General features: G+C 39.7%; 1 protein-coding gene across 2 annotated transcripts in view; it reads right to left on the bottom strand.

Annotated features, from left to right (window-relative positions):
• ALDH1A2 (aldehyde dehydrogenase 1 family member A2) overlaps positions 1–26846 on the bottom strand; it is a gene marked incomplete at both ends in the record, with an annotated part of 52695 nt that overhangs the window by 18009 nt on the left and 7840 nt on the right. For both annotated transcript variants that reach the window (XM_079540624.1, XM_079540625.1), the window contains 4 exons: positions 2186–2247; positions 8245–8374; positions 9946–10086; positions 10341–10445. In XM_079540624.1, the coding sequence (XP_079396750.1) occupies positions 2186–2247; positions 8245–8374; positions 9946–10086; positions 10341–10445 (438 nt within the window). The remainder of the gene's footprint in view (positions 1–2185; positions 2248–8244; positions 8375–9945; positions 10087–10340; positions 10446–26846) is intronic.

Genomic DNA, 26846 nt, shown 5'->3' on the forward strand with positions numbered 1-26846 from the left:
TAAATGTAGTGCTAGGTCAAAGTATTTCACTAATACCTTTTCTTAAAAACTAGTCTGCAGTTTACAAGAAAGGCATGAAAAGAGCAGAAAAAAGTTGAGAAAAACTGCTGAAGTAAAAAGTCAGTATCATTATTAATTTCAACTTCATTTAACTGCAGCAGCAGATGTAGTAAATTGTATTGATTTGGTTTATAGACAAACTGTGGGTAAAGATAACAGTAAAAAGTGTTTCACTTTCCAACCAAGGCCTGATCCTAACAGGCTAAGTGGACGGTCGCAGTGATTTCAGTGGAAATGCCAGAGTAGTAAGATAACTGCATTTGCAGAATCACTTACAGAGGCATATAATAATCTCCTTTGGAAAGAAAATAGAAAGTCTCAGTCAGCCACTGGCCAGAACATGTTACTTGCTGATGCATATCAGCTGCCACTCTCATGGACATTTCTCTAGCCCCTGGCTAGCTTGAAAAAATACACAACTGTCTTCCCATCACTGAACACCCAATTTTTTACTCCCTCAGTTGTTTATAAACTCCGGAGACAAAGTGATGTTTTAATTCCATCTCCAGTATATAAACCTAGGAGGGGAGCTATTGGGCCAACAGCATGCTGACAGCCTGCACTTGTAATGCTATTGCATGGAGAGCTCTGACAAGCTTTATAGGGTAGTATGTAGACCTGTTTATGCTAAAAAGCTGCCAAAGAGAATATGTTTTGATGTAAGCTAGGATATGAAAGAGGATGAGGAGTTTAGTGCTAGACTTGCTGTTTAATTTTATTTTTGTAATAACATATTTGCTGGTGTAATGGTTAAGTGCACGCAGCAGCCCTAGGGCTGTACTGTGCCTGGTAGCTGTGGAGGAAATATGTAACAGATTAGCAGTAGTGTTAGAGTAGATGTGCATGACAGCCATCTTGAAGTTTTGTAGGAGAAACGGGCGAAAAAGAACAAGTGTGTTGGATCGCTGAGTACCTTGGACAAAGAGTTTTACAGATCTAAACTAAATAAATCATGCCTGGCCAAATTTCTTCAGCAGATCTGTCAGTTATGCTCAGGGAGACAATCCTAAGAGATGTCAGGCAATCTTTGGGGTTATATATGTTGAGGCTGCTGGTTTGCAAATGCTCTATCCATGTGCTGGACTGAACAGCAGGCACAAAAGTAGGTGTGAAATCATTTATAAGGATGATTGTAAGTCGAGGTGGGATAACGTGGACGTGGCTGCAGGATGGGTGTAGCCACAGGCTCTCTGATTTTCTGCGGCGTGCTAAACACAATAGCCATCCCTTAAATACATGAAATAACAAGCAATTTAGATAGACAGAAAAAAGGCTAAGCACTGTTAAAGTAATCTCTTCTGGCTACTCCTCCTTTAATGGAAATGCTGTGTGTTGCTATTTGGTGGTTTTGTGGTTATGAACAAAATGAAAAACATCAACAAAACTTTCAGAGAATGCCTTGATCAGCTCCCCAGTGCTCTGTCAGTACAGTCATACGGTATTTTAATAGTGATATGCAAGCCCCCCATTGAAATTTCTGCCAACGTCAGTTAACTAGTTCTGAAAATGTTAACTTTCCAGTGTAATTCCCATGTTGTGTCCACCAAGAGTGTGTTAAGGACATATATTGGAGTGTAGGGGCAGTATGTGATTTAATAAAATGTGTTTCTCTCTCATAACAAATAAAATAAACATTTAATGTCTCCTATTAGCTACATGATGTTAATTGTAATGATATGTCTCCTGGAGTTTCTTCTACTCCTCCAGCCTTCTAAAAGGAAAGAATAGAATTAAAATGCATCACATTCTCCCAGGAACTGAGGAGCCTCTTAAATCACAGTAAAAACTAAATAAATAAAAAGACTGCCACAGCAAAGCATCAATTTTCCATAAGTTGTGTGAACATCCATAACCACTGCCAGCTTATTAACACTGTGTTTTGCTTTGCTTGTTTTAATCATGAGAGTTCTATGACTTGAGAACTTAACTCCTAATAACAGAGCCTAAACCCTATTAGCATGTTCAAATAAGCATTTGCAGGGAGGCTGTTAAAGATATGTCAACAATATGAGCTCAGCTTTTTTCGTAATGGAAAACACACATAGCTGAGGACCATGTTTTATGTGTCTTTAAAGAGAGCTGGTTCAAATGAAAATAAATAGAAGGCGCTAGTAGAGATACTCACAGGGATGATCTGTCCACACACTCCGATGGGTTCATGTCTTGTAAACGTAAAATAATCTCCATCTGAAACAGATGAGCATGGTTATTCTCAAGTGCAGTTTGACTTGGCAGAACAAAAAAAAAAAAATAGAGGGAAAAAAGCTCTAAGGATCAACCTTTGATGGCAGTAAAAGAAATAAAGAACTCATGGAAATGTTTTTTCATGAGCCAGCATGGGAAACCTAGGTTCAGGAGCAATCTAATTGTTCTTTCTATGGAACAAAGGAAGCAGGCATCACATCAGAAACTAACCAGCTTTGTTCCTTGGGAAAGAAGACAAGCTGTACAAAAAAGGGCAGCAGCGAGGAAGACAGTTACCGGTCTCTGCTGATTTCAGGGTGAGCCAAGTGAACAGCCACAAAAGCAGTTACCTGGAAGGACTGACAGAATAAAGGTATACATACAAGCAGATGTGGGAAAAATAAAGTAGCACACTTGTCATTCATCTTCCATTGAAGACAAGGGGAGTTTTAAGTAGTGGAATGATGGACCACATTGCGTAGATTCGGAATGAAGATGGCAGGTCTGTGACTGATGGGTCTGAGCATAATTCACTGCAGAACTCAACACTAAGGAGGATACAGCGCTCACTGCATAGCTGTGCTGATAGCTGACTTGTAGAACAAAGCCTGCATCAGACGTTGCCTCAAGCTAAACATGCAGTCAATTCAAGTTTACAGGGAAAAACTGAATGCAGCAGGAAAACAAGACAACAGAGAATTTTCACAAACCTTTTGGTCAAGTAGAGGTGAAGAAATTAAGGGACAAAGCAGCTGAAAATTGGAAATTCTGAGCTTTTCTCACTGGTCTTCAACAGAAAAAAGAATATGTAATAATAACAAAGATGCCGGAAAAGCAGACTGCAGACTCAGAAAGAGCAGTTGTGGGTGGTATGAGGTTTGAGGACAATATTTAACTTTTTGATCTGGTAGTTGTTTTTAAGGTCCTGATTGAACAAAAATGGCAAAAACAGTACACAGGAGTGAGATGTATCATTAGTTAAAGTGAGTGCTGTTATGCTGTATCTGCAGTCCTTAACTAAAGAAAGCGCTGTTGTGCACAGGGCAGCTTGAGTCAGGTCATGAAATAAACAGATCCGTGATTCGGGGTCAGGCCTGTGGTCTGTGGAAACCTTTCACATGGCCTGGCTTGCTTATAGCAGCAGGTCTCTGTGCTGGCTCATTTTGCACAGCTGGTATAAGTGATTACCATGGGGGCTGATAGAGCTTGTGCTCTCTGACAAAGCTGCATCGTGTTTGCTGCTTCAGTCCTTACTAAGTTTAAGTATACTGTATTATGATGCATCCCCTATTGATAAACAGCAGGAAAACAATCTCCTGTGTCTCCTATGACTAACCATCAGCTTTGTTACTGTGCTTGGCCTGCACCCACACAAAGTAGAGTTCAGTCTTTGTACCTAAACTGGTTCTTGTAGCTGTATGAACTAGCTCAGGCTCAAAGCATGTCTAAATTTAGGTTGAATGTTTTTCAGTGAGGCTACAGCTGAAGGAAGGGTAAAGGCATAGGCTTTAAACAGCAGAGCTACAAAGATGATGAAGGACCTGGAGCATCTCCTTTATGAAGAAAGGCTGAGAGACCTGGGACTGTCCAGCCTGAAGAAGACTGAAAAGGGATCTTATCAATACTTATAAATATCTAATGGGTGGAAGTCAAGTGGATGGGGCCAGGGGGTTTGACCTTCAGATGATCTCCAGAGGTCCCTCTTCCTACCCCTACAACTCTGTGATAGGATGAATGTGCACTAGGCCAATAATGCTTGTCATCTAGAAAAAAAATATTAATGTAAAAAAAATCATTTCAACTAAGTATTGTAGAACAGTGAGAAGATAACTTGGTATCCTACCACAAAAGAGGATTTACCAGGACAGAAAATGATGATGGGGAGAAAGGCAATAGGAGGAAGAATGATTGTGGTGCTTTCACTCCTGTTATTACTGTGCAGGTACATGTGCTGTCTTTCACATGGCATAAGAGTATCCAGGCAGCTTTGGAGCTATAGCCAGCCTTGTTCAATATCAGGTGAAGACCTAACATCGTGATGGAAAACATTTTAGGAACTTGCTGCACTCTTCTCTGTTTTCATGTGGTGACAATAAATGTATTAATCCACAGAGTTTCTTGATTTTATGTAAAGACTTCAACTGGGGTTTGATTAGAACTAGCTTGTGTTCAGGTTTGCTAATTTTTGTACATCCACTTTACAGAATTTACTCAGTAGATTTCAGAGCTAGAGTAGCTACTACATCAGCTTGAAGCCAGAAAGAGAGCAATTATGAGACAGGCAACAATAGTGTGTAACCTAAACAAGGAACAGAACAGAGGGAATAGAGAAAGGAATTTCGTATCAGGTGAAGGAGAAAGAAAATTGTTTCCTTTGTGTCAACAAAATGTCATTGCACCATTTTGATCTCTGGATTCTAGAAAACGTCCCTGTGGAGATGAAAGTAGTTGTTTCACAAATCACAAATCACAAATCACAAATCACATGATCAGTATGGTTTTTAAGTTATCTTTTACAGATGCTAGCAGTGGTTCACATACCATAAGAAGACTCATCCAACTAGACAGAAGTAAAGTAGGAGTAAAAAATAATATAGAGGCAAAAACGTTTAAGTGCTCAAGACGCACATACGTAAAAGAGTCAGCTAAAAATACCAGCTTGTACGTGGTATTACTGTGAGAGGTGGATGGTGACAACAGGAACACAGCTATGTTAGCACCGTATTGACTTCAAATTGTCACTCCATAATCATTGCCACATGTCTGTGTGCTTCACAGCACAAAGTTACAGATAAACTGAATCTGGTTATCACGTCAGACAAATTGTACTTCTACCAACTGTGGGCAGAACTTTCTTTTCTGAAAGCAATAGCTCCCATGCAGAGCTGCTTGTCCTGCTCTCTTCCACTAGACTGCAGTCAGTTGCTCTTTTTGACACTTACTTCCAAAGCTCATCATCCACAGAGTTATTATTCAGACAAGATTATTGAGATCTCTTTCTAACAACATCTTTGTGAACATATGTGCCTTCAAGTTAGGCAGGTGCTTCTGGACAAACCAAAGACATTTCTAAGAGCAGTCTTGTCCATTAATGTAAAATAAGCTGTTACCATGGAAAAGAACTCAAGTTTCATGAAGTGAATCACTTTTTTTTTCTGAACAATGAGCATGGAAAGCTTCCTATGCTCAGAAATGAAATAGGAGACTTTTAAAACTCTCTAGAGTTTTAAGATACAACTCAAGCTACTGATGCTTAGTCTATGGTGCTATTGCCTTGTTACTTTCAGCCTTCTACTAGCTGGCAGCCGTAAGCCTGAGAGGGTTATGACAGTCTGATTCCACATCCAATCCAAACATTTATTTTAAAAGGTTTACTTTTCATTATTTTAATATTCTCAGCTGATGTGAATTAGCATTCTTTAGCCCTCACTGATATTGATCAATTTGCAGCTGCTTAGCACCTGGCATAAAGATCTTTAATTAGAAATTAAGCCCACTTATCCAGGGGTCTCATTTTGGGGCAGCAATACGTTCCATAGGTGAGTTTATTCACATTTCTATCAGGACTCTCCATCTCAGATGCTTTATTTGCATTGCAGTCATAATATAGGCACATGCTGCATACAGTAGCACACAGCACACACATGTGAGGAGAGCAGATTTGGTTCTTTAAGCTATATCGTATTATATGTTGTATTTAAAGATACACTTTCACTTGCATTCAGTTTATTAGTTTAACAGCTTCTAGTGTAGCCTCATTCTGTTTTAATTTAAATCATCAAGCCTAACAAATGGGAGCAAGCAAAGGTCAGTCTGAAGCTTTTAGCAGTTTTGGGACCAAAAGGAATGTGACTGTAAAAAACACTTTTGTTTTCTACTTATTTATCACTTTCCTGTTGTTATAAGGGAAATATAAGAGGATATAAGAGGAAAATATAAGGATATATAAGGAATATAAGAGGATATAAGAGGAAAATATAATATAAGAGGAAAATAAACCCTCAACAGAAACAGATGAAAGATTGGGAAGTTTCGGATTTATTAACTCACTACGTAGAAACAGAAGATTTAGTTTGGATTTTGGGTTTTTTGTGTTGTTGTCATTTTCTTACTTGGTTTCCTATAGTGAGCTGATAGGTGACTATAAAGAGCACTGTTGTTTAACACTGGCCTTGCTCTGAACTAGCTTTATTAGAATGGCAAATTTTATTATCTGAAACTATTATCTGGCATACAGAGGAGTGTTAAATCAAGAGGAAGAATTCACTGATACCCTGAAAATCTGAGTAGTGTGAATATCAGAAATCATAATTCATGTTGCTCATTACTGATAACTAAATCAGCACTAAAGTTTGCATCCAGGAAGGTCTGCTGAAAATCTGGTCTCCTCTCTCCCTGTCATATCACCCATCAAAACTGAGAAATTCAGGAGTTTCATCTGTTTCACTATTTGAGGTCAAGAATAAGCAGAGAATATTTATTCTCCTTCAGCCAGCAGTGGCTTTTGGTGATAGACCTAAATCCATACTCCTGCAGGGCTTACAAGCGAGAAGGAGGCATTCCCTGACCAAGGAGAAAGGGATTAGCAAACAGGAAATTTGCGGAGTGTATGAATTTATGGTGTGCTCTGCACTTTTGCATGTTTAAATACAAAACGCAAGCAGCAAAAGCAGGATTTATGAATCTCATCCCAAATGGCTGTGGAAATCATCGTAAGCCCTTACAGGAGCATCGATACCAGAAATACTAATACTGTCATTTCTTTGGTGAAAATACATGAATGATGATAAACATCAGTCAGTACACACTGTCGTTTTAAATGAGCTGAAACACCATGATGATTAATGTGGCAGTAAATTGCACAATGTTTGCCTCGTTTCTGCAATCTTGTGGTTTTCTGTTCAGAGGCAAACTACTGTACTGCAGATATCATGTTACATTATGTAATTTTATAGAAATAAATGGGTAGCGTAAAGGTGTCTACTGTACAAAGACAACAATGAAATCCATTTACTTGTGAGTGGGTTTCCTCGTCTCCTTCAGTATCGTGCAATAAACATACATGTGCAGTGAACAGTGTGCATGATGAAGCTGAAAAGAATCCATAGAATGCATATTGGTTTTCCTTACTGCTTTTCCCTAAATGTATTTTATGTAGTAAAAATACAAGTTATTTATCTTAATGACTGCACCTACATAAACCTGTTCTTTGCTATCATGGGTCATCTTGCATTATTATAGCAGTTGGCACAGCTAGACCAGACTGCAAATCTGCAAATGAATTTCTTTGCATCAGAAAATTCAGCCTGTGTTTGTTAAACAGCTGGGAGTGAGGAACAGGAGGAAGAGACTTGTTGAGCAAAAGTAACAGTAAGGATTTTTCTTATCTTTTCACAAAAAAAAAAAAAAAAAAAATCCAGAATAAATTTCTTAGCAGTCGAGAAGATTACGCTCATACATAAAACATAAAAGTCATCCTACTGCATGGTGTGAGGAAGTATATATAACAAAATATGGGCGTACAGCTCTATAGTAACATTGCAAACTCTTCTCAAATAGTGAATTTGGATCCAGTGCTAGTCTCAAGTAAAGCGATTTGCACCAGCAATAATACAAGAAATATATCAACTAGGTAAAGAGGTAAGCACGTTGTCTCTTAAAAAGGCAGTTAACGTCGTCTTTTCACGTCAGGTTTATAAAAAATGAGTTTTCGTGTTACACTATTTCAATGCAGAGGGTATTAAGCCATCTCCTTCTCAGACTGATATAGATGTCATAGAAACAAAACATCATTTTGCATGTGCATGTAGGGCAGAACAATAGCATGTGATTTACTCTAGCCCTCGCTAACTTTTAAACATCTGCTTCAGCACTGATAAAACCAGTGTTAACTCAGCTAGGAAAAGCAAGTTCTTTTCTGCCTTTCATACAGCTGTGATCTGTTAATGCATTTGGCCATCAGAAGGTTTAGGTGTACAACAGTACCATAATCTCGCTTACCTACAGGTATGGTCATCCCATGGATTTTGTCTGCCCAACCAGCATAATACCTCAGGGTTTTTATGACTCCTTGGAGATCTACATAGAAGGCTTGCAGGAATGGTTTGCCACTGTTCAGTGATTCCATAGTCTAGAGGACAAGAAAAAGTTGATATATAAACAGAGTAGCATTTTTAGACTATTGTCTTCAGTATTCACTGTCCAACAACTCTTCAGTCACGACAGAAAGATTTTAATGACCAGTCACTCCAGCATAATCTTAATCCAGACAGTTCAGAACAAATACATGATTCCCTTTTTTACTTCTTTTTTTTTTTTTTTCCAATTGTGAACAGAAAGACTTTTTCCTTATGAACAAAACAAGAGGTTCCTTCTGGAGCATTCTGGGATTACTATGATTTTCAAGCATGTGTCTCTGTTTGCAATTTTCTGTCCTGTATGTGTATCCACATGCATGTGCATGACTGCATTTTGGACCTAATAGCCACTGTGTTTGGTCCAGATATATAAATGCTAAATTGTTTTAATCAGGAGCCAAGATAAAAATGCCTGTCAAACTAGGTTCTGTTATGTTAATGATAACAGCTGAGAAGGGGCTCCTTGTAACCCTGTATAAATGATCTGAATCCATAAAGAGAAGAATGGACATATCCTTCTGTATAATTGATGTGAATATAAAAATTTCTCTGTATGGCTGCCAGGACTCCTGCTGAGGTCTGAGATATCTATAATGTACAGCCAGTTTATTTATTACCATCAAATAAACAAACTCTCCTCTAGGGAAGCTCATAAATTAACAGCCTAATGTCCTTACTTTTAAGTTAATATTCCTATTTTTAAAAGTATCTTATAAGCTATCCTCTTAGGGTTTCCTAAGATCATTTAGCAAAAAGAATCCAATAAAATGCCCTAAGATCTGGCGTGGCTTAACTGATTCAATGGCTGTCTAAAAGGAATCATTAAGAATGGGCAAAGTACGCCCATGTGTAACACACCAACCATCAAATGAATTTCTATAGAGAAGAATAGAGGCCTAATTCTGCACTGACTTACATCCCTACAAGCAATTAATGGCATTGCCTGTGGTGCAGTTCAGTAAAGAACTTGGCTCTGGAAATACAAATCAAATGACAGGCAGAGTAAAGTTGATTTGCTGTGCACTTCCTTCTCCCTGTGGCGATTTTACAGTATACACTGGTGGTAAGATGATTTAAATGTTGACAAAGCTGGAATTAAGATGTTCAGCAGCTTAGTTCAAAGTACTTGACATGCGGAAAATAACATTAACAATGCCACCGTTTATATGGCTTCACATGTGAGCTAAACAGTGCAATACTCAGAATTTCTTACCAGTTCAGTGACAGTAAGAATTCTGTCTCCTATTTCACTGATATCTGCACAATCACTTTACTCAGTCTTCTGTTTGTTATTTTAGGAAAGTCACAAGTGTACGTAATAGGTGTACACATGTGTGTGTATCCACACACACGTTCGTTTCTCTCAGGTTTAATTTAAAGCTCTCAGTTGAAAGACTGTTACTGGTTTTCATGCGCTTTGGATCAGCTCTCAAGTCAGTAATCTCAAATGTCAAGCTAATTCTAGTTTTGAATATTCTTCATGTGAACACATTCACGAATTAATTTACTTTCATAATGTAGATTAAACAGGTGATCGGATTGTTGATTTTCACGTGCTACTTACAGCAAGAATTGCCCTATCTCTTTCGACCAAGTCTGCTAGTTTATCCAAAAGCTGGCCTCTTTCCGATGCATCCATTCTCCTCCAAACTGAACCCAGAGAAAAAGCAAGGCGAGCTGCTCTCACTGCTTTGTCCGTATCAGCCTATCAAGAAAGAAGAAATAACAAATAAAGGTAAATAATATTAGTAGGGTTAAGAAATTTGTTGTGCAGCAATCTTTATCACATAATGGGTTTTGGAACTGGGACTAATAACTGTCCAACAGTGGTATTCTGGATCTGTTGCTTCATTTGTACATACATACATATAAAAACACAGGAATGCATCAATATGTATAAATATTTGATGTATTAACACATATATACCAGTTCATGTATCAGTTCATGGGATGCATTACCTTGTCTGCTTCCTGGATCTCACAGATCTGCTCCCCTGTTGCTGGATTGTATACTGGGAATACTCTCCCACTTTCAGAATTTTGCCACTCATTATTGATAAAAATCTAGAAAAGGGAAGAATAATCATCATAATCAGTAAAGCATACAACAGCAAAATCCAGGAAAGGATGTGCAGATTCTGCTTTAAAAAAAGCTAAAGTTTCTTTATGCCTGTGAAAATTACAGTTTTCAAGAGCTCAAGCAGCCCGAGCCACTTTTTTTGTGTGTTCTATGGCAGTGTCACTGCAGAAGCAACATTAAGCTCTACAGAACTTTTGGCTGATGTTGAAATTTGATACAAGCACTGTAACAAATAAACTAAAGAAATAAGTGTTGGTATTAGAGAAAAAGCCTTGAAACTGCTGGAGCCAAGACAAGGGTTTGGAGTAATCATTCAGTACCCATCTCAGTAAGTAAACATTTGGTCATTGATACAATCCAGTCAAGGCTGAATAATCTCAAACATCACAGTTCTTCAATACACAGTCAGTTGATTATGGCTACAGTGACGGCTTGCAGCACAGAATTAATGTATATTTGCTTGGAACAATAGAAATTATCAAATTCTCTCCTTGTTGACATTTTAATTGTCATGGGCAAATCAAATGTGAATTTTAATGGTGCTGACAACAGCTGTCCTGGGAGAGGTAAATGAATTAATTTAAAGTAGATTTTTACTAGTAACTCAGATATGCACATTAAGTTTTCTACTGAATTATTTTCAAGAACAGGATGCAACTTTTGATTAGCAAATATAAAATAAATCGCTCTAGAAAAATGAGCAGGAGAAAGGTTTTTCCTGGTATTCACACTCTTTCTGTCCTTGAAATCTTTCTAAGACAAAGAAAAGAAAGTATTCAGAGTCCAAGCATCATATGAGGTCCTTGTATTACAAGCGTCAATGTTTTATTGTATTCATGAGATACAGCTTTAAATGCTGAAGGGGAAGTCCTGGCCTCATTGAACCAAAGGGAATTTTACCAATAATGAGAAGTTGCAACACTGGAGGGTATAAAGAGTCTGTAAATTAAGAGATCACGGTGAGGATGGCACACTCCTATTTGCACATGAGGGCACAGATGTATTTGTAGTTATCAGACATGAACTTGCTCACCCTATTCCCCAAGCCAAATGGAAGCCATGTAGTTGTGTTCTTCTCAGCAGGGCTCAGTATAATGCTCAGGCTCAGGGCCACGCTAACGGCACTGACACTGCTGCTGTTTCAGAGCTGACTCAGAACATGGCAGAAGGAGCCTGTGCCTGCCTGGAAAAGCCTTTGGAGATACAACAACTGTGCAATGAAACCAATGACGTGCTTTTGCTTTAATGGTCTGTTTAATGGGGCTGTTTCTATTGTGCTTCCTTATCTATGCTTTTCACTCCAGCCATTTTGCTGTATGCCCTTCAATCCATTTCAGAGTTCATCTCTTCTTTAGTCCACCCTCCAGTCCCCTAACACACTTTTTGTAAAGGCCATTTAACCCAGGGCCTGCTGCACTGTTTTCCATCTGTTGCTATCCTCATACTCCGTATTTACCTTGAACCCGTTCATGTCCCTGAACTCAGACTGTGGGCACTGCCTTCCTGCTCAACGATTGCAGTACTTTTCAAACTGAGCTTTCAGTCTCTGCTGAGACATTTTGGAGCTAACCCAGCCAAAATAAGGTAACAAAAGAGATGCTGGTACCATCTGTGGTGACTAACACCAGAAGTCAAAAATCCTCTGGTGTACCACGATCACTTTTTAGACTGTGTAAGCAAAACAAAGAAACTTGGATCTGTGACCTTTGTGGAAGAAGGATTGTTACTAGGCATGCTTCCCACTCTGCTCACTGGCATTCACTTTCCATGTGAGGTGGGGGGAGCACACTGAGGAGGGAGGGGAAGGGAGAGGAGCTCACAGCTTCAGGAGCAGATGGCCAAAGATGCAAAGATGTTTGCTTAAGGTTACAGAACGTACATAAACACTTCGGTTTCTTATGTGATCTCTGTCTTGAAAGAATAAAACAGGTTGAGCAAAACGACTTAAGTGGACACAACTGCAGTTTAGTACTTTTCCCTTACAGAAGTGGTCTGTTCTTTTTTAAAGAGATTTAAAAAATGTTAACTACATTCTGCTGAGAGGAACACCTATCATCAGTTCTGCCTGTACACAGAACATGTTTATGTTCTTAAAATAAGAAACAGTGCCTTGGAAGTACAAAAGAGTTTTGCAATACGTGTTGACTGGAACTACAAGGTGTATTTTATGGAATGCTCCATTTATTCTACAGATTTAGAAAGAGAATAATTACAGCAGATATTTCAGATAAGACACGGGAATGATCTATTTGGTATAAAGTTAGAGTTGAAGGCAAGAGAAATTGCTACTGTTAATGGTTAATGTTAGTTTCTTCCTGTTCCACTTTCTATAAACAAGGTATTGCCTATACAAGCTCATTACTGTAAACTGAGCACATTTAAATTGGCAGTAAAATCAGAGTATTTACTCTAGTGCACACATAAAGTACCTAGTCCCGTGTTTTGGAATGGTTTCAAGTCTTGAAATCCAGCAGCTGGCGGCTTTACAAGCAAAACCTTACACTTAAATAATTCATTTTTGAAAGTTTTAGGTGTTCTGTGTCAGGTAGTACCATTCGATAGATATTCCTACCATTAAGACTGAGATTCTTTTGCAATAAATTTGCATTCACAGGGGCTTTTATAACTCTTCCAGCGGTACTGACACCAACGGCTGTTGATTAAACATATATATCCTGTACATTTAATCTGACTTTCATTATGGCCACTTCGTAAAAATGCCATGAAATGGACAAGCGATGACACATTGCAAGAACAAGGAATCCCTGCAAAGCCTCAAATTGTTTTTTTTTTTTCCTCCCTTATTTATAGTGACTGTGGTAAAGGGTAACTCTAAATCAGGTAGAATATTTGACAGCAAATGTTCCTATCTATGGATTATATATAACCCATCCTAAACACCAGATGAAAAAGGGATAACCCTAGAAAAAAGAAGGGCTTGCTTCCATGTAAATCATGCTACAAATTGGACAACACCCAGTGAGTTCATTGTTCAACCTCAATTGTGAAGGCTGTTCGCATTTACTATTCCCCTGGAATCAATGTTAATTAAGGCTGACTGGGGCTATAAATCAGCCTTTGGTTTTTACAACTTAATTCAGCATTAAGCATATATATGTAAATAAAAGGTAACTGATTAACCACTTGAGTTTTCCAGGAGTTACTGAGGTAATCTGTTTGGGTTTGAGTCCTAGTGTTACCTTTTGTGGTTTGCACGCGGTGTGCCATATATGTGCTCCATGGCACTGTGACTGGCTAAATGCTCAGCCCTGCATGCCCTGGCCACTGTGTGTGTGGAGTGTCCGTCTTCCCATGAGATCCTGAAGGTCTCTCAATGGTTTCTGTTCTTTTCCAAATGAGATGCACCTCCTTCCTGGTACTAACATCAACCTCATACACACACACTCTCCCGAGACACTTTTGTGTTTAGAACTCTGAAAGATAACAGTCCCACCGTGTAATTGCTAGTTTCAGAGTCTGCCTGTGGCTAATTATGTGCAGCCACTGTAGATTTCCTTGAGAGATGCATATGACTAATGATGGAAGCATCCCAGGCCATCACACAGGGCATGTGACTGTTCACAGCCTTTGAGATACCATAACACACAAAACTGAGTACAATGGAAAAGAACATTTAAAGTAATCACGCAAAGTTCCAAATTAATTTGAGACTCTGCTGACACATAGTTGGAAGGAAATGATACATCACACTTTGGATAAGACCTGCTGTTAAGAAGCATGGTGCACTGAGCTCAGGAGCATGTCGTATGCTCATTAGTTTAGAAATCAAGCAAAAAATAATTGTTTTCACCATAAAGCAAAGCACATTAGGCTGTGCAAATATACAATTACAATATCATGTATAAGTACCATCTGTCCCAGCTGGCTTACTAATAAATAGCAACTTAATGTTTGCTATCAAACCATACAGGTAAATCATTACAAAATACATTAATTAAGCATTTAATAAATAAGCATTCAGAGAGAAACTGATGTCTACAAAGTGAGGCTGAAGACTATACTCTGTAATGCAGCAGTAACAAAACTTGGAGCGGGTAGAAAATAGACAGGATTTTATGTTTTCCTCACTATTTACCACTAAGCAAGTACAAAACAAGTACTATTTGGCTGTCTGCGTAAGTGTAAAATGAATTCAAATTCAGCACAGCAGCTGAATGAGATTTGGTTTTCTGGCACTATCAGTTCCCTCTTATGGTCACCCTGGAGCTAGTTCTGGATTTGGAAGGTGGGACCAATTTTTCAGTTCCCTGGAGATTCCTGCCTCTCTTTTTTGTATCATCTTCTCTAAAAACATGCAGGAAAAAAAGTAATTTGGGATACATTAAGTCAGAAGAGCAATCAACACAGGTGGCAACAATGTAACTTTTCATTTCCTTTCTTGAAAACATTCTCAAATGATGTGTGAGTGAAATGATGATCTGCATTCTTAATTCACTATTGCTTGGTGATGATGTCACCAGACACTCTTCAGGTTCCCCAGCTGTGTAAGTAAGAGATTCAGGCAGCGGACAGACAGTGGCCCAGCTTCCAGCTCTTTGGAGGTGGAATTATTTTCCCATGGATTTAATAAACAATGTTTTTTACTGTTGCAGCTCCAGAAATGTTTTTTGGTACAGGAAGAGGATTTTAACATCCAAATAATAATGGCTTCCCACAGGAGATATGGTTCTGGATGAATGGAGGAATGAATGGGAATTTCCTAACTCAATTGATTTAGTAGCTGGTTATAGCTTCATTCCATCAAAGATCTTTTTTTCATATGTGGCTTTCTCCTTGGAGAGCCTTTGACGTTAAATCTGCAATGATGGGGGAGGGGGCATTAGATGCCAAAGTACTTTATAAAGAAATCACAGCTGTTCAGCCCTCAGCATCTTCTCATAGCTGGAGGCATTAAGAAATACAGAATGGCTTTTTGTGTATGCGAGTGTGTGATGGGGAGGGGGACACAACCATTTTAGAAGCATGCAAAAAATCCAGCAGCATCATTTCCCTTGGTAAATACTTCATAACATCACAGATATCGGGCACCTGTGCCTCAGTCTGGTCAGGAAATTTCATATCCTTTCCCATCACAGCGATTTCATTTCCTCTCCTTTGGAAACATTTCAGGAGTCCTAACGATTAGTACAACTGTAACAGAATGAAATAGAAGGGATTGCCAATCAGAGGTGCAGATTGTTTGTTTTCTCAGGCTTTGTTTTCCTTCACTTTTATGGCTGTCTCAATACAACAAATCTCTCACTTTCTAGCAGAGCATTTTGTCAAGCACTCTTGGGATCGACTGGAAACCAGCAGCTGGCTTCAGAATCAGCAAAAACCTGCTTTTATAAACAAGCATTAGGAAAGCAAAAGCCAGCCCAGCAGATCCGCTGATGGCTGGTCAGCAACTGATCGGCAGCACTGCTGTTTTTCAGAGAGGGGCTGCTCAGGCGAGCAGTAAGAGTGCAGTGCTTTCTGCTGGGCAGCTCACAAACGCTGAGCAATGGGCACAGCCTCCTGCATGTTCTCAGTGCTGAATCCTGCTTCTCAGGCCAGTTGGCACAGGGGCCTTTTGCTCAGCAGTGCCAATGACTGCACCACTTTCAGACAATGTTGCTGCATACATCAAAGCTCTGTCTGGCTTGAGCATACAACCACAAATGGTTATCATGTTGTTTGTTACAGTTACCACAAAGCAGTGTTACTCCTGCAGAAGTGACCCAGATTTTGGTTCTTGTAACGAGATGCTGTGCATATGCGGAGGAATTACCATTATCACAGTGAACTACACATAAATAAAAGCGAACTTTGCACTATACTTAATTCTTGCAAGCAATCTCGTGTTAACAGGAAAACTCCAACTGGTTGCAGTGGGAGCTGGATTGAGCCCCAGGTGATAGAAAAGTAATGGTAACAGTGTGCAGAGAGACAATGACACTTGGAGACCAAGCTGTTCCACTGGAGACTGGACACCCACACCTGACCCTGCAAAGGCCAAATGAAAACAGAATGTGTTTTGGCTGCTTCTTTGCTGACATTCTGGCTTGCCCTGTCTCTTCCCTCTCCCACCCTCACCTAAAAAATGTTTTCCTAAAAATAAATATATATTTTTTTAAAATTGAAAAAGAAGAGCTCGTTTCTAAAGCTGCATGCATTCTGTTTTGTTTGCTCTAACTCATTTGTACCCCAGAGAGGGAGGATCATTCTATAGCCTCTAGACATGACCTGCTATAAATGGAGGTTTCCTTCATAAACTTAAGCTGGAATTTCACTTAAGATATCTACAGTCTAAAATCTGGCACATACTGGAGAATTTTAAACCTTACAAACATACTACGGCAAGAGGATCAATACAGCAGAAGTGGACAGGGTCCAAGAAAAAAAAAAAAAGTAAATGAGGCTGCTCTGGTTTCACTGTCAGTGCAGCAGCATGTCTAAATCTGGTAGAATTGTGTTCGTTCAGCCTCAGTTCTGTACCAGGGTACCTGACGGGGTGAGAAGAGTTGAATGTTCAGGTTCTCTGGAGATAACATCCAAGTAGCAGCGCCTGAGCCAAGCCTAAAGAAATCATGCGTGGTCCTTGACTTCAGTGGACTTTGGATCAGAAACCAAATATTTAAAATAGGTGACCACATCAAGCCCTTAGTGATGTGTAAATGAAATCAGGCTTCAGTGTGGCAGACATGAAGCTGGAGGATCTAATGATGGCACTTACTGTGGGAGCTCAGACCCTTTGGCACTGGAGGAAAGGGAGGTGTTTCCAAGGGCTGCACACACGCAGGTGTGCTCAGTCAGCCCTCAGTGCCTTTCTCTATGCTGATGGGCCAACTAATCAGACATGTAGTTTAGGTGCTTCAGGATAAATACACAGTCCTCCCTGAGCCACTCACAGTTAGGATTCATTTTGGGAATGGTATGCTAGAAAATGGCTTTGAGTGGGAGGAGAAGCTTGTGGAAAGAGAGGCTCCCTGTGCAGCAAATGAAACCAGAGAAAGGCTGCTGTGAAAGTGAAATGTAACAAGATTTTTTCTCCCCCACCCCACCAAAGTCCCAAATCCTCACACCAAATGTTTGCCCTGCCTATCTCCCTGCGTTAATTAGTCTTCTGTCTTTCTGGGAGTTGAGTCTGTTCTTTTGCAAATGGCAGCACATCAGACAAGGAAACCTGTCATGTTTATTTTCTAAGCTGTAGGGGGCACCCATTTGAAAAAAAAACCCTGCTTATCTAAACTTTCCTGTTTGTATGATTTGGAATTAGGAAGTTTGAGTAATTAGTTAAGGGGATTAAATAAGTCCTTACAACACACAGTAGTATGCTCACTTGGCTTTTTTTCCTTCCCCACAGATATGTCCTGCACAAAATCCAACCTGCCAAACAGCAATGGTACCTTTTCCTATTTCGGTTTCTCACTGTGCCACATGCTGATGTAGCATCCATTATTTCAATTTAGTCTCATTAAAGAGATTACTTTGCACCTGGTTGTTTGAGAAAATTAATCTAAAAAGAAGAAAGTTCAGATTGTATTTTCTGTTGAACTGAAGCCACCACAAACATTTCATTCATTTGCCTGTCCCCTTAAACCTGTGGAAAAAAAACCCTCTACTTACAGCACATGCAGACTATAAAGTATTTTCTACTTTTCAAAGAAACTTCAAAGTAATCCCTACTTTTTTAGGTTAATGAAGAATTTCTGTGCTGTTAGTGGCAAAGTACAGAAATAACAACAGTCTTCCTGCAGCTCATGTAACATTTCATGTATCCCTATGAAACAGCCTCCAAGCTTCCCTCGCCCTTATTTCCTGGAGAAGAACATTTACTGTCCTGCTCTGCACTGCATTCAAAAACATTCTTTTCTGAAGATGGGATGCCCCCAATATTAAGTATGCTCCAGATTTCCACTGATAACAATGAAAAAGCAATCACTGAATGACTTGGGCAAGGATGGCAGCGGTTTTTCTGAGACGTGATCCTTGATGGCATTTACTGCAACTTGAAAATGAAATAATGAAACATTTCTAAAAATCCATTAAATCAGGAGAGAAGGGGAAGGTGTCTTTTTTTTTTTACAGAATCAATTATTGAGCTGTCAGTGGGCTTTAATGAAGTTGTGGCTATTAAGAACTTGATCCTGGAAACTTCCACAAGTGCTCATTTAAGACTGTGGGAATGAGGAGGGGTTTGTACAAACAAGGTATATTAGTCTGTAGTTTTCCTATGTTTTGCATCAGTTGTGCTCTGCTGGTCTCATGCACTCCTTTTGCACAACATAAAACAGGCAATCTTTCTATTTGCACGCAGGAAACATATTCTTCCATTTAAAAGAATGCAGCAGATTATTTATAGGTAATTGTTTGCTGTTTTAAATGCTCATCACCAAAGAACACTCACAGATAAATTATGCTGTACAAATATATTCTCCTTTCAGAATTAAAGACAGACTAGGCAACACAAAAAATATACTAGGCAAATATACTCTGACTTAAAAGCTCCATTTGAGAAAATTACCTTACACGTGAGAAATTGCTGGAATGTCAACTTCATTTGCAGTGGCCCCTTATGGCCTGATCACCCTCCCTGGCACGATAAATCACTGGCAAGATCCTTACCTTAACACGTTTGATCTCAGCTCAGCAAGACTTGGTTTTGATGTGAAGAACTCCAGATCTGTTAGGTCAGAGACAAATAGCAGAGCCACTGACCTGCAAAGTGCTAACTCTATATTAGACCCAAGTGAGCAGCAATAAGCTCCTGGAAAGCTTGACTTCGCTTCTACTTTTTATTTTGAATATCTCCAAAAACTGCACTTTGCTAAATGATGCCAGTAATGTTTCCTTTCATGTCATGCACAAACAAAATCCACAGAAGTCAAACAAACAAATGAGCAGGCAGTATGAGAAGCATTATTTGTATAAACTCAGAGCTACCTGCACAACAGGCCTATATGAAATCCAACTCAGTATTTATAATTTTCTTATTTGGTTTACATAAACAGTTTGCACTGGCTCTTTTCTACCTGGACTATGCTTACTAAGAGGCATAATAAATAACAATATTCAGCAGTACACTCCTTAAGGTGACTGCAAGTGCCTGTATGTGCGTGACTGTACACACAACTTCAAATGACTCCTAAATAAAAATAAGTTTGTGTTCAAGTCCGAACATTCAGAAAGAGCACACAGTGCTCAGTTTGCAGCCTCAGTTTGAAGCTATTCCTTATTATCCTGGTTAAAAAGTCACTTATCTCTAGGATAGTAAGCAGGAGCGTTAGTCTACCAGAAAATTGGATGTTCTTAATGGGCTTTTGGGGGAGAATAGCTTTGCATCATCAGCATTAAGTTAAATCACATTAAGTACCTACTTACAACATAGGGATTACCACTTATGACATCTTTGGTGAAAGCCTTTAAAACAAATTGTGTTTGTTAGAAGAAGCTGTGAGATAACAATTCCCAGAAGTCTGATTTATAAACCTTTTTGCTCTTCAAGAAGATGCAAAGGAACACTACACCTCTTCTCTTATTCAACAGTGCAATGAAATCTCCCAGGCTGTAAATTCTTTTCAGTGAAGGGGCTCGAAAAATCTTATTTACTTGAGGATATTCTTCTGGAGAGAAGAAACCTTTAGCAAGATTCCCTGGATTCAGAGTTCTGTTCTGATTTCTGTTTCGGTCCTTTCTGCTGGTTGGCCACTGACTTTACTTATAGAAAACTGGAAAAGGCCGTTATACTTTTTATTATGCATAAGACTGATTGGGGAGAACTAGGCTTAAGCTGTCAAAGTATCCTGCTGTGCTTGGATACCTGACAAATTTACACCTTGAAGTACACTGTGGTGCTAAGGCTAAAATTGGATGTGTTCTTGCAAGAGCTGATTAGGGCTGATTACAGTCCCAAGCAAATAAACCACTTCAGGGTGTAGCAAAACACTGCCAACATTTAACATTTTTATGTATGATTGACAAGTTATTCCATACAGAAACAGAGGCCTGCATGAAAAATGATCTCTTCTATTTACTTTTAAATAGAAGCAGACCAGTAACTCTGAGCATTTAAATTAAAAACATGACCCTCACCTTATGCCAAACGCGAAGTTCCAAAAATGTGGACTAAGGCAAAAACAAAACCTAACTAACAGAGATTTCCTTAAATGAGCAAAGTACATTATAAGTTTTGTCAATAAAAAGCCTTTCTTAAACAATGTATACATGGTTCTGAGGTTTTTTTCCACATTTCCTTTAAAATTCAGGTTTCTTCTCCCCTTTCTAACCGAATTCCCTTTTTCTCTGCTGGAGCTCCATGTAATGATACCAGAATGTGGGCAAACCTCATTAGTCTCCCTGCTGTTTACAAGACAGGATTTATGCTCAGTGTAGTGAACACAATGACACATGATCAGTAAATGGTGAAAACCACCAACAACACTTAAACCTGAGAAATTTTTCACTGAGGCAGTGCAAATTCTACTGGCATGTAAAGGTATGAAAAACAGTATTAATTACTGTGAACGTATGTCACCCAATGCCCAGCTTTCTATAAGGGGTATACACCAATAACTGGCCATTTGTTAAAGGTTAATTTCATACAACCTCTGCAAGTTATCTGGTATAAGATATGTCACCAATTCAATCCATTAAGTAATAACTAAATTCTCTTGGGACCTCGCTGAAATCAAATGTTGTTATTCCAGGTTCACTGCTCTTAGTCTCCCTGAAGACCATTTAGGCAAACAGCTGGAAGAGCTGACTACAAAGGTTCCCAGTCACGGGCAGCCACTCCAGGAAAGCAGGTAGAGGCTTCAAACCAGGAAATAAGTCATCAAGGATTTGTCCTAATGCTCCCTCAAGGATAGAAATGAAATGAGACAGAGAGCAAGAGCATGAACGCATTTGTGTTTCAGCTAGAAGAACCCAAACACTAAAAGCAGCTGTCCCAGCTGGTGGGACGAAGAGCTGTGCTCATCAGTTGCTGGGCACGTCCTGTACTTGCTCCTGGTTGTAATCTAAATAGCAGGGACTTCCTTCTCTCTATGCTGAAGTACTTTACTAAGACAAAACATGTGAAAAGTGAATAGGAACAATAACCAGAGGCAACAAACCTGGTCTTCCAGTGTTGTTCCCACATTACTGCCAGTGGAAATCCTCCTCCTAACAGGAAAGTACTGAAGGGAGCAATGCCACAAGCTTCATCAGCAGTCTGAATGCACATCTACCAGCAAGAAGGGCAGTGTCTGCCAGACAGCACTCAAGGGAGTAACAAGAGAGTAACTGACAGAGCCACTGCTCCAAGTGACACCAAAGGAAAGCAGAGCACATGAAGGACTTTATGTACATACACAGATGACTCCACAAACATCTGCATAATTAATGCCATATATGAAAGTACACATACAGCCAACATGTAAACACTGACTCTGTACTTCCATTTCCTAAGAATCATACTTAGAGAATAAGAGGGTTTCCTTTTATTTTTTCCCCTCTGGAGTGGTAGGTACTGAACATTTAGTAATACATCCTTCTTTCAAAAAAATTAATGAAACAAGAGTATGAAATATCAATTACTTCATATTAAAACTATCCAGAGAGGGTGCAAGTGTAGAGTCTTGCACTTGGGGAGGAATAACCACATGCATCACTGCAGGTTAGGACATGACTTGTTGGAGAGGAGCTCTGCAAAGAAAGGCCTGGGGGTCCTGATGGACGACAGGTTGGCCATGAGCCAGCAGAGTGCACTTGGGGTCAAGAAGGTCAATGGGATCCTAGGGTGTATTGAACGGGGGTGATCTTCCCCCCTACTCCGCCCCAGTGAGGCCACATTTGGAATACTTCTGAGCTCTCCAGTTCAAAAAAGACAGAAATCTCCTAGAAGGAGTCCAGCAGAGGGACACAAAGATGATAAAGGGTCTGGAGCATCTCCTATATGAGGAAAGGCTGGGTCTGTTTGATCTGAAGAAAGAAGTTGAAGGGGATCTGATTAATGTTTTGGAGAGGTGGGAGGCAAATGGATGAGGTCAGGCTCTTCTTGACGGTGCACAGTGACAGGATAAGGAGTAATGGCCTAAAACTTGAATGTAGAAAGTTCCATACAAACACGTGGAAAACCTTTATGGTAAGGGTTGCAGATCATTGGAACAGGCTGTCCAGAGAGGTGGTGGAGTCTCTTTCTCTGGAGATATTCAAGATCCTACTGGATGCTTACCTGTGTGACCTATTGTAGAGTACCTGCCTTACCAGGGGGTTGGACTTTATCTATCTCTTGAGGTCCCTTCCAACCCCTGCAATTCTGTGATTCTGTGCTAAATATACAGGGCCTCAACATTCAGGTAACTGTACAGGTTAAGTGCTCTGTTTGGATAGAAAAGGACTGGTGGAAAAGTAGGCTCCACTGGATATTGTTTCATCTCTACTCTTGGGGGTGTCCAACCTGTTACACCCATTTGTCTGAGGCCAGGGAAGTTTTCAAAACATCAAACTGAAAGCTAGTTCCTTTGAGCTGACAGAATTCTACAGTAGTAGAAGTAGAAACAGTAGCTGCAACCTGCTGCAGGGAATCTGCTTTAGCAGGGGGTTGGACTTGGTGATCCTCAGAGGTCCCTCCAGCCCCTACGGTTCTGTGATTCTCAGATCAAAAGCAGAGCCTAGAAGAAGAGACAGGTGAGAGAGAGAAGAAAAGTATTTTCTTGGCAACAAAGCTGACTCAGTAGTTTCTGATCTGGATATTTTCAAAGTAGAATTACTTACATGAAATTTGGATTATCTCTCTTCAAAGTAAAATAATTTGTGTTCACTTTGAATATCATAGTCATTTAGACTAGAATGACGCTCAGAAGTTGTGGTATTTCTCCTCTGGCTGTAGAAATCTCAATCACTGTAAAATCCCGATTCTGCTATAATGCAGCAACATTTGCGCTTCATGCTAAGCTGACAAATTCTCTCAAATACACCACAAAACACATCAGATTCACAGAATCATAGAACAGCTTGGGCTGGAAGGGAAGATCATCCATTCTCAACCCCCAGCTGTGGGTTGGCTGTCACCCAACAGCTCAGCTGCCCAGGGTCCCATCCAACCTGGCCTTGGGCATCCACTCTGGGCAGCCTGTGCCAGGGCCTCACCACCCTCGAGTAAATAACTAACATCTAACCTAAATCTCCCCTCTTCTAGTTTAAAAAACTCTTCTGGAAGTCTGGCTGGTTTAACAAGGGATCCTGACACTGACACTGACCCACTGTCTCAGATAGTCATGCTTACACTCCTACAAATTTAAACTCCCCCATCTGTGAAGAAGCCTTCTCACCAGTTTTACAGTGAGATTGAATCAATTAATGCCTTCTAAAAGCGTTGATGGAAAGAGATGAATATTAACATTTGCAGTTGCACGATGCTAGCTAAAAATGTCTTCACTAACAAAGAGATTTTAAAATTGCTCTCCAAGGGCTGGACCACCAAGGCTAGGTTATCATCAACACATCTAGTGTTAGTTTCGTGTCACAGTTTCAGAGGAAAAGTGAAAAAGCAGAGCTTGATTCTCACCTCTTAGGACAACAGCAACCCACAGACATCACAAAAGACAGAAAAAGCCATTAAGTAGCTGTGGTAAAGATAAAAAGAGGAAGACCAACAAAACATCAGCACTGATGGAAAGTGGGTGAAAGCTTAGCCAGATGTCCTGGAAAAAAAAAAACGGTGCGTGTCTCTAAGGGTCTGTGCAGGGCCATTCTGGTACAACTGGTTACTGCTGCAGCCATATGTCTGAAGTGAAGAAATTGGAGAAAATAAAATAAACCTCTTGATTTGGAAAGGCAGGTGGTAATTTCTTGATAGTTTCTTAACTGCCCCAAAATAAACTCAAACCATTTCTGTTACAACTGAAAAAACGCATGTGGAAATGTAAAATGTGCATGTTCTGGTGTGCTGGTAAGGTTTGAGCACAGCCAGAGGACAATGCTTTTATTATGCCTGGATGCAAAGAACATTTCAAATAAACTTCAGAAAACTTCTGAGTAACTAAATGAAACAGTTCTTGAAAAAATAATTCTATGCACCCAACTGTCAGTTACATAAATGCCTCCTTATATCACTTTGACAGCGTAAAGATGTATTAAAGCCAGTTTAAATCTAATTTCTATTTTAAGGACTTTTAACAGTGGCAGAATGGTAAATGAGAATGAGGTGCAATGTCAGGGGAAGTGTTTCAATGATTGGGCTGAAAACTAGATCACAATTTTCTTCTAGGTCATCTTATAATTAGGAAATAAAACACAAGTGTCAATAAACGAGCATAAGAAACCAAAGTGTGAAAACGGGTGATCTGGCCTATATCACAGAGAGGAAAAAAATAGCATTTTTTGAACATAAGGGGATGAAAATTATTAGAGGCATATCATGATTTCTAGCTATAAACTGTATAAGAATATGAGTCAGGCTGTGGGGAGGGGCAGGTAGCTCTGTGCACAAGGATTTCCATTGTCAGCGTATGGGAGAGAAACATTTGGGAACCAGAGCATAATGCACCTCCATGGATGTAGAGGCAGGGGGGTAGGCCCTGAAGTATAATAGCAGGAGCAAACACTGACTTCTAGATCCAAGCAACCGAAGACCATGAAGTGTGAAAAAAATTGGAAGGCTGTAGAAGATGAGTGCAATAGTAACTACATAATAGATCAGTGAGAGCTGCATTGAAACAGCGTCTAAGGAACATACAGTTCTCTATATCCTAATAAACAACATCTGACATTCCTGTCCAGAGCTAGAAATTGTGTCTGAAGCCCTGAGAAATGGTTACCACATAAATAATTTTGGCTTTACTGCAGGAGAAAAGCACATGAAGAAGCTCCACTCTGGGATACTGAATTTAAAGAAAAGGAGCTGTTTTTCAAAAAGGGAAGTAACTCAGAAACTCCCTGCTTGAAGGTAGGAAATTAAAATCCATAGAATCAGCATGGAGGCTTCAGAATGTAAAGGAGTCAAAGATTTGCATTCCCAAGACTAAAAATGGGAAGCAGAAGCAGGAAAATGAGGTGGCTAAGCAGAAAAATACCAGAGGAAATGCAGGTCAAAGAACAGGAAGAAAGTGCTAACTCTAAAAGGCTGCAACACAAAATGGAAATTAAAAACTTACTAAAAATTCTGAAGAAGAAAATACCAAGAAATTAACACAAATGAAAAAGCCAAGAGAAGTTTAATAAAAAAGAAAAAGAATACAGGCTGTGCAGAGCCACCAGATTCCCCAAACAGCCTGGCTATAAAACGTACAAAAAAGAATACCAGAAGTATTTCCTAGAAATGGCTGCTGACTTGGGATGTCTTAATGTGGCAGTATCAAAGTGGATGATATGTCCAGCCAGAACACGATGCATGTTGTGGGGCAAGGGAAGATGAGCAGAACTAGAGCTTGTATACAGATGACAGATATAATGCTTGTTCTTGGAGATGCATCTTTACCAAAACTCTAACACCAGCAGTACACCTAAGATCATTTAAAGGCCACGCTTCACAGTGCTTCAGTCCCACGTATACTGCAAATAGCTGAAATTCAGTTCCTGAAAGAAACCCCAAATGCAAATGTCTCTCAACTCTTCCAAGTTATAAAGCTGATGCATCAGGAGTTACATAAAAGCCACTACCAGGGTGACAGTGATGAAGATGGTGATGTATTATGTGGTGCTTTTCCCACTGAAACTTGACAGAGCAATGCCACAGCCCAGACCTGCAAGGCCATTCTAAGTGGAGAGATTATATTTCAGACAAAATGTAGACCTGAAGCTCTGACCTGCTCTACTCACCTCAGGACAAATTTAAGACCTACTGACCTACTCGCAAGAGGATATACGACAATGCAATAACACCTGCATTTACCTGAAACACTTCTGTTTTGGAAATAAATTAGTTTTACTTTACTTTAGTGCAGCCTTTGTGCAAATGTGTTTAAATTTCCATAGAGAAAGGCACTTTCTGATAACTGGAGCCAAAATGGAGGGATTCTGTGTAATCACTGTTAGGTGACCAAAGCACAGGGACAGCACCTCCCTAGCACCCTATTTCCACTGGACGCTGCAGTCTGTTCTCCCATGCACCTCCTCCTATGCCTCTGCAGCTTTGCAAATGGACGTGTATAACTTTTAAATTGGGGCATATTGAACATCCACATGGATATTAGCAAAGCATATCCTTTCTGTAAGCACACCACCTGCTGTTAGCCTCTGCACAGCCCTCCCACTGGCTTCACTTTAGGTTCTGAACACAATTCAAGGTCTCGATTAACCATGAATCCCTCCCAGATTAAGGTCTATATACTGGAGTGGTCATTTCTGTCCCTGAGTTTTAACCTCCAGACGAGGTCAACTGAGATTGAACTGACCTTAAACATTTTCATGTGGATCACAAA

The sequence above is a fragment of the Tetrao urogallus genome (genome assembly GCF_951394365.1).
Source record: "Tetrao urogallus genome assembly, chromosome: 11".
Lineage (NCBI taxonomy): Eukaryota > Metazoa > Chordata > Aves > Galliformes > Phasianidae > Tetrao > Tetrao urogallus.